General features: G+C 42.2%; 1 protein-coding gene across 2 annotated transcripts in view; it reads left to right on the top strand.

The window, feature by feature from the left end:
- Positions 1-1,423: 1,423 nt before the first annotated feature.
- The window catches only part of kcng2 (potassium voltage-gated channel, subfamily G, member 2), a 25,836-nt gene continuing 14,047 nt past the window's right edge, over positions 1,424-13,212 (top strand). The window contains exons 1-2 of one of the 2 annotated variants that reach the window (XM_031853733.1): positions 1,424-1,914; positions 6,601-7,498. In XM_031853733.1, coding sequence (XP_031709593.1) covers positions 6,713-7,498 — 786 coding nt within the window. In that variant the 5' untranslated portion in view covers positions 1,424-1,914; positions 6,601-6,712. Of the gene's footprint in view, positions 1,915-3,601; positions 7,499-13,212 lie in introns of those variants that run through there. The other variant, XM_031853734.1, reaches the window with a different exon arrangement.

Here is a 13,212-nt window from a genome sequence, read left to right as displayed (position 1 = left end):
CCTTCGAGGTCCAGACTTTCTGCAGCTCCCCTCTAAAGCCCGGACAGGACTGACCTGTCAAAGAAAAGTACATTTAAAAAAAAATATAAAACACTCAGTGCCACCATTTCTAAACAGTACATTTAAAGTGGGTTACCACTGGGGATTCTTGCTCCGCAGTTATTCAAATTCAAACCGAGAATGTGTGACTTTTAAAATGGGAAATAACACATTCATCATCTTACAAATGTACAGTTGAATGAATAGCTAATAAAACACGCCCTTGCTCGTTTCAGTCAGGGACCACTTGGTCTGGTACCAACAATATCTTATGGCTAATGTTTGCTTCAGTCAACATCAATATGACATCAATATGACTCTTCTCTACATTGAAGCATTTGCCGTGAACGTCCACAGCAAACGTTGCATATAGGCCCACTTTAAGTCGATGCTTACTGAGATGATGAATGTAAACTAATGGGAGATGCCCAGTTACACACTGCATAGGTTGCTGCAGGTGCTTTATTTGACTTATTTTAATGACCCTTACATCATTTTGTCCAATCGTGCTTCTTAAAGGACCTTAATGTTATGACACGATAGAAGCAGGCGTGCCCAGGTGGAGGGCAAACTGGGAGTTTTGTGGGTTTGAAGGGGAAGTAGTAACACATGAACACATGTCAGTGAGAGTACTAAGCCTCCTTCATTGTGGATTTTAGAAGATGTAGTATATTTTTTATCCTAAAGAATTTTAGTTGATAAAAGGTTTTTTTTCATCCCAGGGAAATCCTCTTGTTTTCGAAGAGGTCAGAGGTTAAACTGAGCAGCACCTCTGGGTCTAACATGCAGCCCATAAAAACAACCACCTGTCCTTGATTCTTTTTTCAGTCTTGTGAAAACGTCCAATTTAAAATCTGGCCAGAGTCATTTCTTATGTCACCACATTTGAAGCTGTTCGCCCTGAGCTGTTAGATGGCATTTAGTCGAGCAGATATCCTGTAAATGGATGCGTGCACTGCCATCACCACTGTTTACTTTGGCATCAATCAGACTCCAGATCATTGTCTCTCTGCCGTCTCTCATTTTGAGTTAAGCTGACGTCGTGTTGACAGAAATGTAAGAGAAGCTCGAGCCAGTAAGACAGGCTTTCAGCAAAGCCACACCTACTGTACGAGCTGCGTCTGACTCTGACTTTATGTCCACTGATGTTTTTCCCTGCTTGGGAAAATACGAGCAAATGTGATGAGCAAAGTGTTATAGAAATAAAGTGTAGTCTATATCTAAATAAAATAGCATTCCCGGCAAATCTTATCATATATGTCACTGATAAACTTACCAGAAATATATTTAACATAATTAGAGTCCATACTTATGTCATAACAGTGAGATGAAATACATAACAAACACTCCCCCTCCCCCCTGACGCTGTCGGGTTGGACTTGCAGCATGCGTGGTTTCCCAGAGACGCAGTTGAGCGCAGCGCACCGCGGAGCGCGCAGCTCCGGACGCACCTGAACAGTCAGAGCGGTGTGACCATCATCAGTCTTTCAGCTGCCGCGAGCCACACACACAAACATACACACACGCGCACACACACAGTCTGCTCTGCAACATCTGCCGCGTCGTCTCCGATGGAGAGCGGAGCAGACTGGCGGAGTGTTTGTTGATGTGGAGTAACGCGTCTGTGTACCTCTTTGGCGTCTCCCGCGGACCGAAGCGGTGTTGTGGGATCTCCGCGGATCTATTCTGGACGTTTGAACGGCGACTTTTAAGAAGCCGCAAAAACTCCGTGGAAAAATCGAGCGCAGCGTGAATTGTAGCTACTACAATGTCCCAGAACATCTGCGTGGAAAACTTAAAGGCATGCTGCACATTGAGGGCTGCGAACGTGCGAGCCGACTGAAACACATGGGCACGAGCTCAACTACACACTGGGTAAGTCTGGCATTTAGGATTTACTTCTTTTTTTTACGACATTAGTGGTTGTTTTTTTGTTTTTAATAACCCCACAAATGGGTCGAAATTGTCAAATGCGTTTGGAGCCATACAGAGGAGAACACTTGACCCAATCAGACTTTGATCACACACCTCTGCTATAACAGAAGCAGCCTGTTTTCATACATGTGACAAACTTCTTCCATGTCATTGTAATAACCCACTGGTTTCCCTTTAGGGTGTTGTGAAGGGGCCAAAGGGGCTAATTATTCTCAATTACTGCTTCCATGATGTCCTCATGGTATAATAACCCAAACATGTGCTTGAATGGACTCTGAGTGCTTCCACACATGTCCTCCTCGTACTTAATTCATCTCCTCCTGGTATATTATTACACGTTTCCTACAACGGGTAGGCTTACTATAGGCAGCTCCCTGACATTGAAGGGATTTCTCCTCACATGTTAAATGTGCTCCTGTCATCACATGTTTGTGTTTTACTCCCAACACTGTTCTTCTTCAAATTTGTAGGAGAGCAGTCCTGTTGTGCTGCTTCCTCATCAGACAAAAACGTATACCTTTCCAGAGCATAGTCCATGGATAACTGGATTTACCTGTCAGTATTTAAGTGGATGAGTTTTCCCTTAATGAGTGGCTTTTAAATGATTCTTAGAGAAATGTCCCCTCTCTCTTTCTTGTATGGATTGTCCATATAAACATGCCCCTTCCTTGTGCCGGGGTCATTAACCTGTTGGTGTGTGGAGACGAATGCTCTCCTTCGCAGTAAATCGGGGCCAAAGCACTGCACCGGTGGGCCCTTGAAACAAGAGAGGACAAACTAATGAGAACAGATTACGTAGAACATGGCAGTCTGTTCTGTATCGCTGTGTTTTGGGGTTTTTTCAAACGTCATTTTCGCCCTGCGACCAAAACACTCCAGCAGCTCATCTCTCTAATTAGCCCTCCTGCTCTGTAGCTGAAGGTGAGCTGATGGGGGAAGCTGCTCAAGATAGAAAGACACCGCTGCACTTACTGTTTTTTTGCAAAGACACATAATAAGACTGTGAAATAGAGAAAAGTGGAGAGAGACTGCAGATGTGCCACATTCTTCATGTGTTTGTTGCAACTGTGCTTCCACTCCAGACATCACATTCTCTCCGGCTTCAGGCTCACCATCACATAGATCCTTTCCCTTCCAGCAATTTATTCAGCCCATTATCTCCTCCTCCCTGTCTCACACTTTGTTAAATCCAGCTTTTTCAATCAAGTGATTGACACTGACTGTCAGGCTCAAAAGCGCCAGGTTTAATTTTTTCAATTTGAGATCGTCACGCTACTTCTGGAGGTTCTGAACAGCAATATGTAAAGTGGGAGAGACTGGCTGTTAAGTTCTGAAGTCTCCAGCAGTTACGGAGGCAGATATTGTGTGTTGGGTGGGCCGACAGAAAAGTGAGTGGGACAACTTTTCCCAGAAAAACTGGGGAAGGAAGCCAGTGGTTCCTTTGTACGATAGGAGCCAATTACATTTCAGGAAGTTCCCACAACTTGTTAGGACAGTTCATGATTAACAAGAAGATATATTCAACACAAACAAGTCAGCAATTCTAGATTGTTTTGGTGCGAGTTGCCTAGTTTTGAAGATATCGGCCGTAGAGATGTCGGCCTTCTGTGTGCAGGGTCATGTAGGAACTATTTTCTTTCAACCACAGTTCCGACACCAAACTGCTCAAAACAAGGTCTGTGGACTATCTTGAGTAACCGGGTCAGGATTTCTGGAAAAAGACACTGCTGTTTCCTTTTTCACATGTATTTTTATCGGCACTTTATGCACGACAAGCCGATTGATATAGTTACATTATATTTGGGGGACGGTAGATTGCTCTATGGCCGATACCTCCAAAACTACAGGCAACTCACACCAAAACAAGCTAGATTGATAAATAGCATTAAAGGTAAGAGGGAAAATATGTGTTTTTGATTATGGGTTGAACCGTCCCTTTAAGAGTTCAAGTAAATATTAAGACTTTAGGTATAGAAAGACTTGTCGACTTGTATCAACCCATTTAGCCCATTTATGATACATGATGTTTTGCCATTTCTTATTATGAAGCATCTTTTTTTTTATGACACAAACCCCAGCTGGTCCACATAACCATCACTTCCTGTGACTCAGACTCTAAAAGGTGCTCTTCATCTCTGCCCCTCAGACTCTTACGCATGTGATTATGTTGTGAGAAGTACTCTTTCCATGATTATTGCAGTTGGAGGGAGACGTTTTGCGTCATTCTAGACTGTGAAATCGCTTTCTCTCGGCTGATTGCTGCGCTGCTCCTGCAAGCAAGACACTTAATTGTCCTCGTACTTTTGAGCGCAGACTTGTCACTGGCAAAAAGACGCTCTGAGGAGGACCAATCAGTCTGATTCAGGAGCAGGTCAGGCGATGGTTCAGTGTCCTTCAGGATCTCTATGTGCCACAAGAAGACTTCTGCTTCAAGCCTTTTACAAAGATGAAGACTGAGGGGATGTGGGAAGGCTGATGTGTCAGTGATGCACGAATTGAAGATTTATGCAAAGAGGCATTTCAATTATATTTGTATGAGCAACAGGTGGCGAAAGAACAAAGCAGAGTTTATAAGTACGCCACATTTTGTTTACGTACTATTCCTGACAAAAGGAAAGAGATAAATCCACCTTGGAAGTATTTCTTGAAAGCATTGTTGAAGGAATGTTTTTTTTATTGACTATTTTGTCTCAGATCCAGCGTCTGAAACACCAGCACAGAGCGTTCAGGCTCTCAGCTCTCTGGCAAAAATATTTTGTGTAGAGGATGAAAGGAAACATGAATATGCTTCACTCACCCTGCCTAATGAGGATGAGAGGGATGTAATTGGAAAGGAACTTTTTTTTACTCAAAATCCCACTTAATAAGTAAAGTGTTGCATGAGTGGCCTGGTCTATCAAATTAGAAAAAGACATTTGTGTGTCAAAGCTTGGCTTGTATTTGATTTTCTCTGATTTGCTGATTTGATTTTAAAGGCAAATACAGATCTCAAGGAATGCAAGATTAGTAAAGGACAAACTAATGTTTCTTGAGAAATGCTGGTTACTGCTTGAAATCCATCAAATTAAATAGACTGAGAAGCAACTTGTCGTTTTAAATACTTGTTTTTTTTTATGGATTTAACAAACAGGATATAAGGTGTTAGTTAGCTTTAGTAGATCTGGTAGGCGTGTTATGTCACCTTTGGACAGAGCCAGGTTAGCGTTTTCCCTCTGTGTACAGTCTTATGCTAAGCTAAGCTAACCAACTACTGGCTGGAGTTTAGGTTTTCTTGTCTAACTCTCAGCGAGAAAGTGAAAAAGCAAACTACGTATATTTTAAACTAAATATACTTTTTAGACCACAATCCCACTGCTAGTGCCTTAATCCTGCATTTCTAAATATAAAATTCCCATGATTCAATAAGCCGTGTTTGACATGGCGCTCCTCCTATATGACTTTCTTTTTGTGCTCCTTGAAGCCACCCCTGGGTGCAGTGTCATGCTCAATAAACTGCTCCTGTCAGAAGCACTTTGCTGAGTCGCTGTAGAGGTGCAGCTCTCCGAACCCCCCCTTCCCTCGGAGAAAAGCGGCCTGTTTCAAAAATGATTGGCCTCACAATAGAAGCACAAACTCGGAGGATAGCTAGAGGGGTCCCACTCTTAATTTGTTGTGATGATGTGCCCGTCCTCCCAACATCAGCTCCGCTGCCTCGGGTCCAGTACAGCCATCCTCGGTGAGTAAAGGATCGCTGGCCTGTTGCTGCAGCCTGTGCTTAGAAGCCGATATTAAATGTAACAAGAGTCTCAGCTTGTTAGGACACCATGGATTCAGAAATGTGAACTTTAATCTGAATACCTTTTTTTTGATCAGAGAGGGATGAGATTAGGCTGATTCAGCAAAAACACAAGCCAGTTGGACATCTCTGTCTTGGTGGAGTCAAAAACTTGTAAGTGGCCTTTTTTGCTTGGTCATCAGCTTTTATGATTGAACATTTCTTTGCGTGATATACTACGACTTTTTATGACTATTTAGTGGCATACTAAACTCTAACGTTTTATGACATTCTATAGAGAGTACACAAGAAATAGTCCTAAAACCTGGGAATGAGTTAGCATTTCTGCACTTTTGATTCCCTCAAGTCAGGTGCATTAAGGTGATACTTTCCCTCATTGCACTTTGTGAAAGTCTACATTGTGATGTTGATTCACCACAGACAACTCTAAATTGTCTTATTCTAGAGCCTGGTGTAGTAAAAAGAAAAACAACGTTATTAATTTCTCAGCGTTGGGTTCAGGCTGCAACTTGGCATCTAGTTGCTTTTATTTGATCTTTCATTGCGATTGGAGTCCAGAGTGTTTTGACTCGTGGGTTGTCTGCCACATTATTTCTGTGTTCTATTTACAGTCCAACAAGAAAAGTAGGACTCTGTGGAACACTTTCATAGAGTTTACTGATATATCTGTCCTTTGTTAGGACTACATGTTCTTAATTGGTTGGACTGGGTTTCCTCTCATATCCTGAAGATACGAAACTACTAGTGTTCAAAATAGTGTGTACGCGTTGTAGGACCACATCTAATGACACAAAAAGTGTGTAAATACACAAAATACATGTAATTGTTGACTCATCTTTTTTGTCCTACAGAGACATGCTGTGTTGCTGAATGGGTGACAAGCTCCCTGTCACCTCATCAACCCTGTGAAGCCCCCGTCCCATCTGGTTGTGCAGGGCAGGGTCCCCCAGCGAAGTGGCAGTGATGTACCAGGAGGTGGCCTTCCTGGCGGGAAGCACTGATCACCAGTTCACCCCCTTCCACTTCAAGCCTGTGGAGAACACGCGGGAGGTCGAAAGCAAAAAGGGCTTGTTCTACAAGCGAGCCCAGCTGCTGCTCCAGCCTCAGCCCCGCCAACAGGATGGGGACGAGATCGGCCTAACTGACGAGGCGGCCATCATCAATGTGGGGGGGATCAAGTACCGCATCCCCTGGTCCACGCTGGAGGAGTTCCCTCTGACAAGACTGGGCAAGCTGCGCAGCTGCAGCAACGAGGCCGAGATCATGGACTTGTGCGACGACTACGACGGCAGCCGCAACGAGTACTTCTTCGACCGAAGCCCGTCGGCTTTCCGCACAATCGTCTCTTTCTTGGCGGCGGGGAAGCTGCGGCTGCTCAGGGAGATGTGCGCTCTGTCCTTCCAGGAGGAGCTGCTGTACTGGGGGGTGGAGGAGAACAACCTGGACTGGTGCTGCCTCAGGAAGCTGCGGCTCAGGCAGGAGGAGTACAAGGAGCTGCAGAGGTTGGAGGAGGAGGAGGCCGAGCTCACCTCGCCGCAGTCCTGCGAGGAGAGCCCGCAGCCTCCTGCAGGGCCGCAGGAAGAGGTCCAGACGGGGGGCTGCATGCTAAGACTGAGGGACATGGTGGAGAACCCCCAATCCGGCCTGCCGGGGAAGATCTTCGCCTGTCTGTCTGTGATATTTGTAGCCATCACCGCAGTGACGCTGTGTGTCAGCACCATGCCAGACCTCAGAGAGGAGGAGGAGAGGGTGAGTTCACTCCGTCTCTTCAATAATCAACTTCTGTAATTACTTTTTGCCTTGCCCTTCTTACTCACAAATCCATTTTAAATTATCCCAAAAGTCCAAACTCATATCTGCTTCCCCATATTTCGTTTCTGGAATGAAGTCCTGACAATTATTGGACTGGAATGATTCAGCTCGGCAGAAGCTGCAGCACTCAGCATCCAAATCATTTAGCCACCATTGAAAAGAGAGGCATCTCTCAATTTGTTTTTTTTTGAGGACAGTATCAAATTCACAATTTTAGAAAGTAAAAAACAAACAGCAATGTGATATCAAATATTGGTTTTCCCACAGAGTAAAATAGACATAAATAAATAAATAAATAAACAGCTATACAAATGCTAAAGCCATCACATGCTGAACAGATTTTCACGATGAACAAACACCGCACACACACATAACTATAAACTTAAGGAACCTCGCACTGAGGATTCCTTTTTATTCCTAACAGCCTTGGGGATGTGAGCGCTTCACAGCTGCTACAGTAGAATTGAGATTATGTTGATGCAGCAGCCCACATACAGAGTCTTCCTGGGCTTTATTGTAAATCATTGTGACAGAGACAGAGGCGAAAGCTCAGGGACACAGAAGATCCGTTCACTTAATACCAGATTATTGCGTTGCTCCCCTCAATGTTCCTGGAGCAGAAATGCCTTCATAGCAACACAAGATCCAAGTTCTCCCCATCGCAGGCAGTAATTGACATATACACAACATGGAAAACGGCTATATGTATATTTACATATCTTTAATTAAATGAATCGTCTGTTCTGGTTTTGGATTTCAGTTCAGTGTTTGCAGTATCCCACAGGTATTCTCCCCATGTAGTTGATTTTACTCGACCTGCTTCCAAAAAATGAATACGAAATGAATGTTAAATAAGCTCATTATTGTTATATAACATGATGATTATGCAAATTATAGCCATGCAGTCTTAATCCATACAGTTAAAGGCTTGTTTACCCAAACCATATCCAGACCAGCTGACCAGTAAACAAATTGGGAGCTTTAATGGAAATAAATGATATTTATATTGAGTGCCGTGTTCACTTAGAAGCTTCATCGATGCTTTTTAACTGTTATGTAGATGTTGCATGGCATTTTAGAAAGCATCTTTGATGTTACAGTCCAAAGATCTGCTGAAACAGTTTATCATGAACAACAAGACAACACAGATTACTCCTGAAGGGGAAATTTAAAATTCAACATTTGGGAAATGACTTCATTTCATTTGCTTTCTGAGAGTTAGATGAGAAGATCGATATAAATCTCATCTCTGTATACGTTAATGGAGCTAGGCCATGGTTAGCTTAGCTTAGCATAAAGACTGGAAACAGAAGGAAACTGCTAATCTTGCTCCGTCCAAAGCTGAAAAAAATCCTTCTATATCAACGATCTAATTAACACGTTAAATCTTATTTGTTTAGTCAACATGGACAGAAACTTAATAGCACCTATGGGTTAGGTACTATTAAAGGACGAAGAGTTCTCCAGGCAATCAATGGGGATTAATGTTGATTCACGTTTCTGGTTGGCGTCGTCAAGAGAAGCTAATGTCGGCCCTAGAATTTGCTAGATTTGTTGCTAGGTTCTTTTTTTTGAAGAAAAGTCACAAAAAAGTCAGAGACAGACAAGTCTCTACGTGTAAAAATGTCCTGACTCCAGCTCAACGTACAGACATCTTTTTATTTCAGTCTTAACAAGGAAGTAAGTAAGTGTATTTTCCAAGATTCAGTTTACTCCAAAGAATCTGAATCTGGTTAAAGCAAGCACCGTACAAACAAAACGAATAAAAACAAACATGGCCAATAATATTCCAAAGCTTGAGAAGGTCTAAATAAAAACAATGATACTCGTAACCTAAAGTCTCTAATTAGGTCTGAAAGTGAGAGCGGAGCACATCCACTTGTTGCTGCATTCAGCTTTCATCTCCATGGAAGAGAAGTATTGCTGACTCGGGCTTTTGTACCCACTTACTACACATGCTGTCGCAGTCTGTGACAAGTGGAGCACAAAAAAAGCGTATTAAAGCCTACGATGTCTTCCCCCCGAGCCTTTTCATGTCCACCTTTGCCTCTGAGACTTCAGAAAGCCTCGGAGATCTGGCTCCACTAATTCAACCCCTGAACGACATCAGCAGACCAGTGTGTGATTACAGAAGAGCCTCACCGCTTCTCCCTCTGTCAAAGATATATCTTCATCAGCAGGCTGGGGGTGTTAGCATGAAGTGCGTAAGCTTCAAAGGGAAAATCAATCAGGAAAACAAAACGGGTGAAAGCTGAACCAAAACCAGCTTAGACATAGTCTCATTTTATCTCCAATTAAGTGTCATCTGTCATTATACGCCTGTATGAAACCGCAGCTTTAATGATCTGAATCAGAAGAGCAACGGGAGTGATTATATGTTTCAAACTCTGGACAGCTGAAAAGGTGTCATCGTGGCACCAATTAGGCACCCAGGAGTGCCTGACATAGTGAGCATCACTCCTCCTCCAAGAGAACATTAGGTGGTGGTGGTTCATTAGAAGTGAGAACCCAAACTAAGTGGGCAAACCCCAAAACGCAAGGGTTTATCAGTATAATGAGGTGGCTGTGTCATTCTTGGCAAACCTAGGATAACACAATGAAGGGAGGCAAACCACAATCTGCCACTTATTTGCATCTTCTTAACCGCCATGAACACCAGAGACAGTAAATAAAAACAAAGTGCCACCCTCCCAAAATGCCAATTTTATTATGAGGAGACACATAACTAAAACTTTGTCCTACAAGTGCTGTGAGTGCGCTTCTGGCTAGGTGGTAATTGTTCCGTGTGCACATAAAGGAATCCACAAAAAGAGACAAAGCGAACCTTCTCACAATGGTTTGAGAAGAAAAATAAAAGTGTGTTCGCACCCTCTGTTTCCCCTGTTTTGTTCCCAGCAGTCGTGGTTTGTACCGAGGGGACAGATTTAAGGCTGTGGAGCGTCTCTTCTCCTTTATTACCATGCTATGAGAAGAATTTGGCCTTGCTCTGAAAATGTATGTTAGTGCTCTGCGAGTGGGCTTTACTTCCTGCGTTGTCTTCATTCACACGAATGTCAAGCAAAGCATTTAAGGAGCTCAACCCTTGCATTCAGCTCAAATTGGTGAATTGCTTTTGCTAATTACCACATCTCTTTCACTGGAGTCCGCCCACTCATCCTTCTCCATTACACAACTTCCCGATATCCATTAGCTTTGATAGCCAACCATTTACATCTGCACAGATCCTCCCCATAGTAATGAAACTAATGAAATGATCATTTCCCTTAGATACCCATATCTAGGCTATAATATATTGTGTATTTCTAATGTTGTTTTTGAGACCTGAGTTATGACTCCAGGGTTCGGCAGTATGAAGGGAGCAGCACTCCCATGTTGAATACACTGCCTGCTACACCTGATTAAACCTACTAATACTCTCAAGACATTTTTAACGTGTTAGGATTATCTTTCATGAACTGAAAACACATTGCTTTATGATCTATTTCATTGTAAATGGGGATCATAACTCACTAAATGAAACTCATGTTTACAATGTTTACTGAGGTAGTGAATCGAGAGAGAAGTTGGGTCATTTTCTCTTCGACTTAAATACAGGAGTCGCCCCCTGATGGCCATTAGAAAGAATGCAAGTTTAAGGCTCTTCTGCGTTAGCTTCCCTTTTCAATGACGGAGGTTGCCGCCAGACGAAAACAGTATAAAGTTACGGGCCAGAAAACCAAAACAGTGAGCAAACAGCTGCCCCTTCCACGTACACATAGTCATGTAAGATGCTGAAAGCATCTTAACATTTTTATTTTCCAGGAAATGAAGTCATGTTATGAAGCTCTCAGTCGTGGATTCCAGCCTAAATGAAATTGCACTGTGAAGCGGGAGGGCAATGCAACCCAAACCCAGGAAGCGTCCATCTTTATGCACTTGGTCACTTGAGCCGTAGGAGAGAGTTCGGGCTGAAAAAAACTTTGTAAGGATCCTCCTGCAATGAAAAGCACTTAGCCAGGCTTTCTAATCTAATGTAGCTCTTAGAAAAAAGCATTTGGTGACTAAGAGGCCTTTCTCTACCCCTCTCTTTCTCTAACACACACACACACACACACACAATATAAAAAAAATGAGAAGCTATATTGCATTTCGCATTTCATGGCCGCTCTTTGCACTCTCTGGATGAATAGGGGATGAAACATCTCAAGTGTTTTGTTGATTTCTTCCCTCAGAATTGCTTACTCTGTTCACAGAAGCGTCTTTGAAAACTGTGTTCTTGTCCCGTTTATCTCCTGCGAGAGCCCCGGCTGTGGATCTAACTTCTCGGTGACTCCGCTCATGCCTCAGAGCCCTCATACACTTCCATTCTGATGTAAATCCCAGCCACTTTAAAAGTACAGCCTAACCTCAGCCAGAAACCATCACAGGGGAGGCAGAGCTCAGAGGGTGTGGATGGGTGGATGAGAAATGTGTGCCAATGCTGTAAAAAAACACATTTGTTGTAGTTTATGCAGAAAACAAGAGGTGAACATCACTCATCCCTCCTGACTGTGAGTTAGATGTATCGCTGCTTCGTGCTTAGAGAAGTGTGCGATCCATCATGGCGGTGATGATTTGTGTTTCTCATTCAGTGTTCGGTAAATAATTTCTGGTGAGTGGAGAAGTGATTTGTATTAACTGTAAATCCCCATGGGAACATAGCCGTGTTTTATGCTATAGGACTTAAGCAAAACCTCTACTGTCAGTTAAACAATGTGAAAGGTGATGTACAGCGATTGGATGAGTACCAACATATTTGCAGGTACATTTTTAAACAAGAGAAAATAGTTCTTTAAGCTGTTAATATTAACATAGTACTTTGCAAGAAGCAAATGAGAAGGCAAAGTCAATTAAAATAGCCTCAGTCACCATCAGTTTATCAGGATTAATCGAAAATCTACAAAAACCGAGAGTAAAAGAGGTTAAATAATGTAATGTATTTCTCCAACCCTTTGGTTACAACTGAAAAATGCTCCAGTTTAGCTTGCTCTAATTGCTCTTCCCTGCGGAGCTGCAAGCGCACCAGCTGAACAGCCTCTCAGCGCACGAGGAGGGAACATCTTTGACTTCATTAGAAAACACTGCTGTTACCATAGAAGCATTTGCATTAGTCAACATTTACAGCAAGAGTCTGCCATTGACCGAAACACTGTATTACCCGATATTGAAAATAAATATTTAAATATTTCTTCCAGTCTAACCACAAAGGAAGCACTTTGCTGTGTGGCTGTGAGGGATATTGACTGATGATGCTCCGGGAAATTTGAGGGAACAGTTCTTAAATCTAAATCTAATCAAAGTCCCAGGAGACTGAGCTTTCATGTCATGTTAATGCATATGTGTATATATATATGTGTATATATATACACATATATATACACATATATATATGTGTATATATGTATATATATGTGTATATATGTATATGTATATATGTATATGTATATATATATATGTGTATATATATATGTATGTATATGTATATATGTATATGTATATATATATATGTATATGTGTATATATATATATGTATATGTATATATATATATATATATATGTATATGTATATATATATATATATATATGTATATGTATATATATATATATATATATATATATATATATATATATAT

The sequence above is a fragment of the Anarrhichthys ocellatus genome, unplaced genomic scaffold (genome assembly GCF_004355925.1).
Source record: "Anarrhichthys ocellatus isolate YVR2014 unplaced genomic scaffold, GSC_Weel_1.0 scaffold14, whole genome shotgun sequence".
Lineage (NCBI taxonomy): Eukaryota > Metazoa > Chordata > Actinopteri > Perciformes > Anarhichadidae > Anarrhichthys > Anarrhichthys ocellatus.
This window is presented reverse-complemented; position numbering and strand designations above follow the sequence as displayed.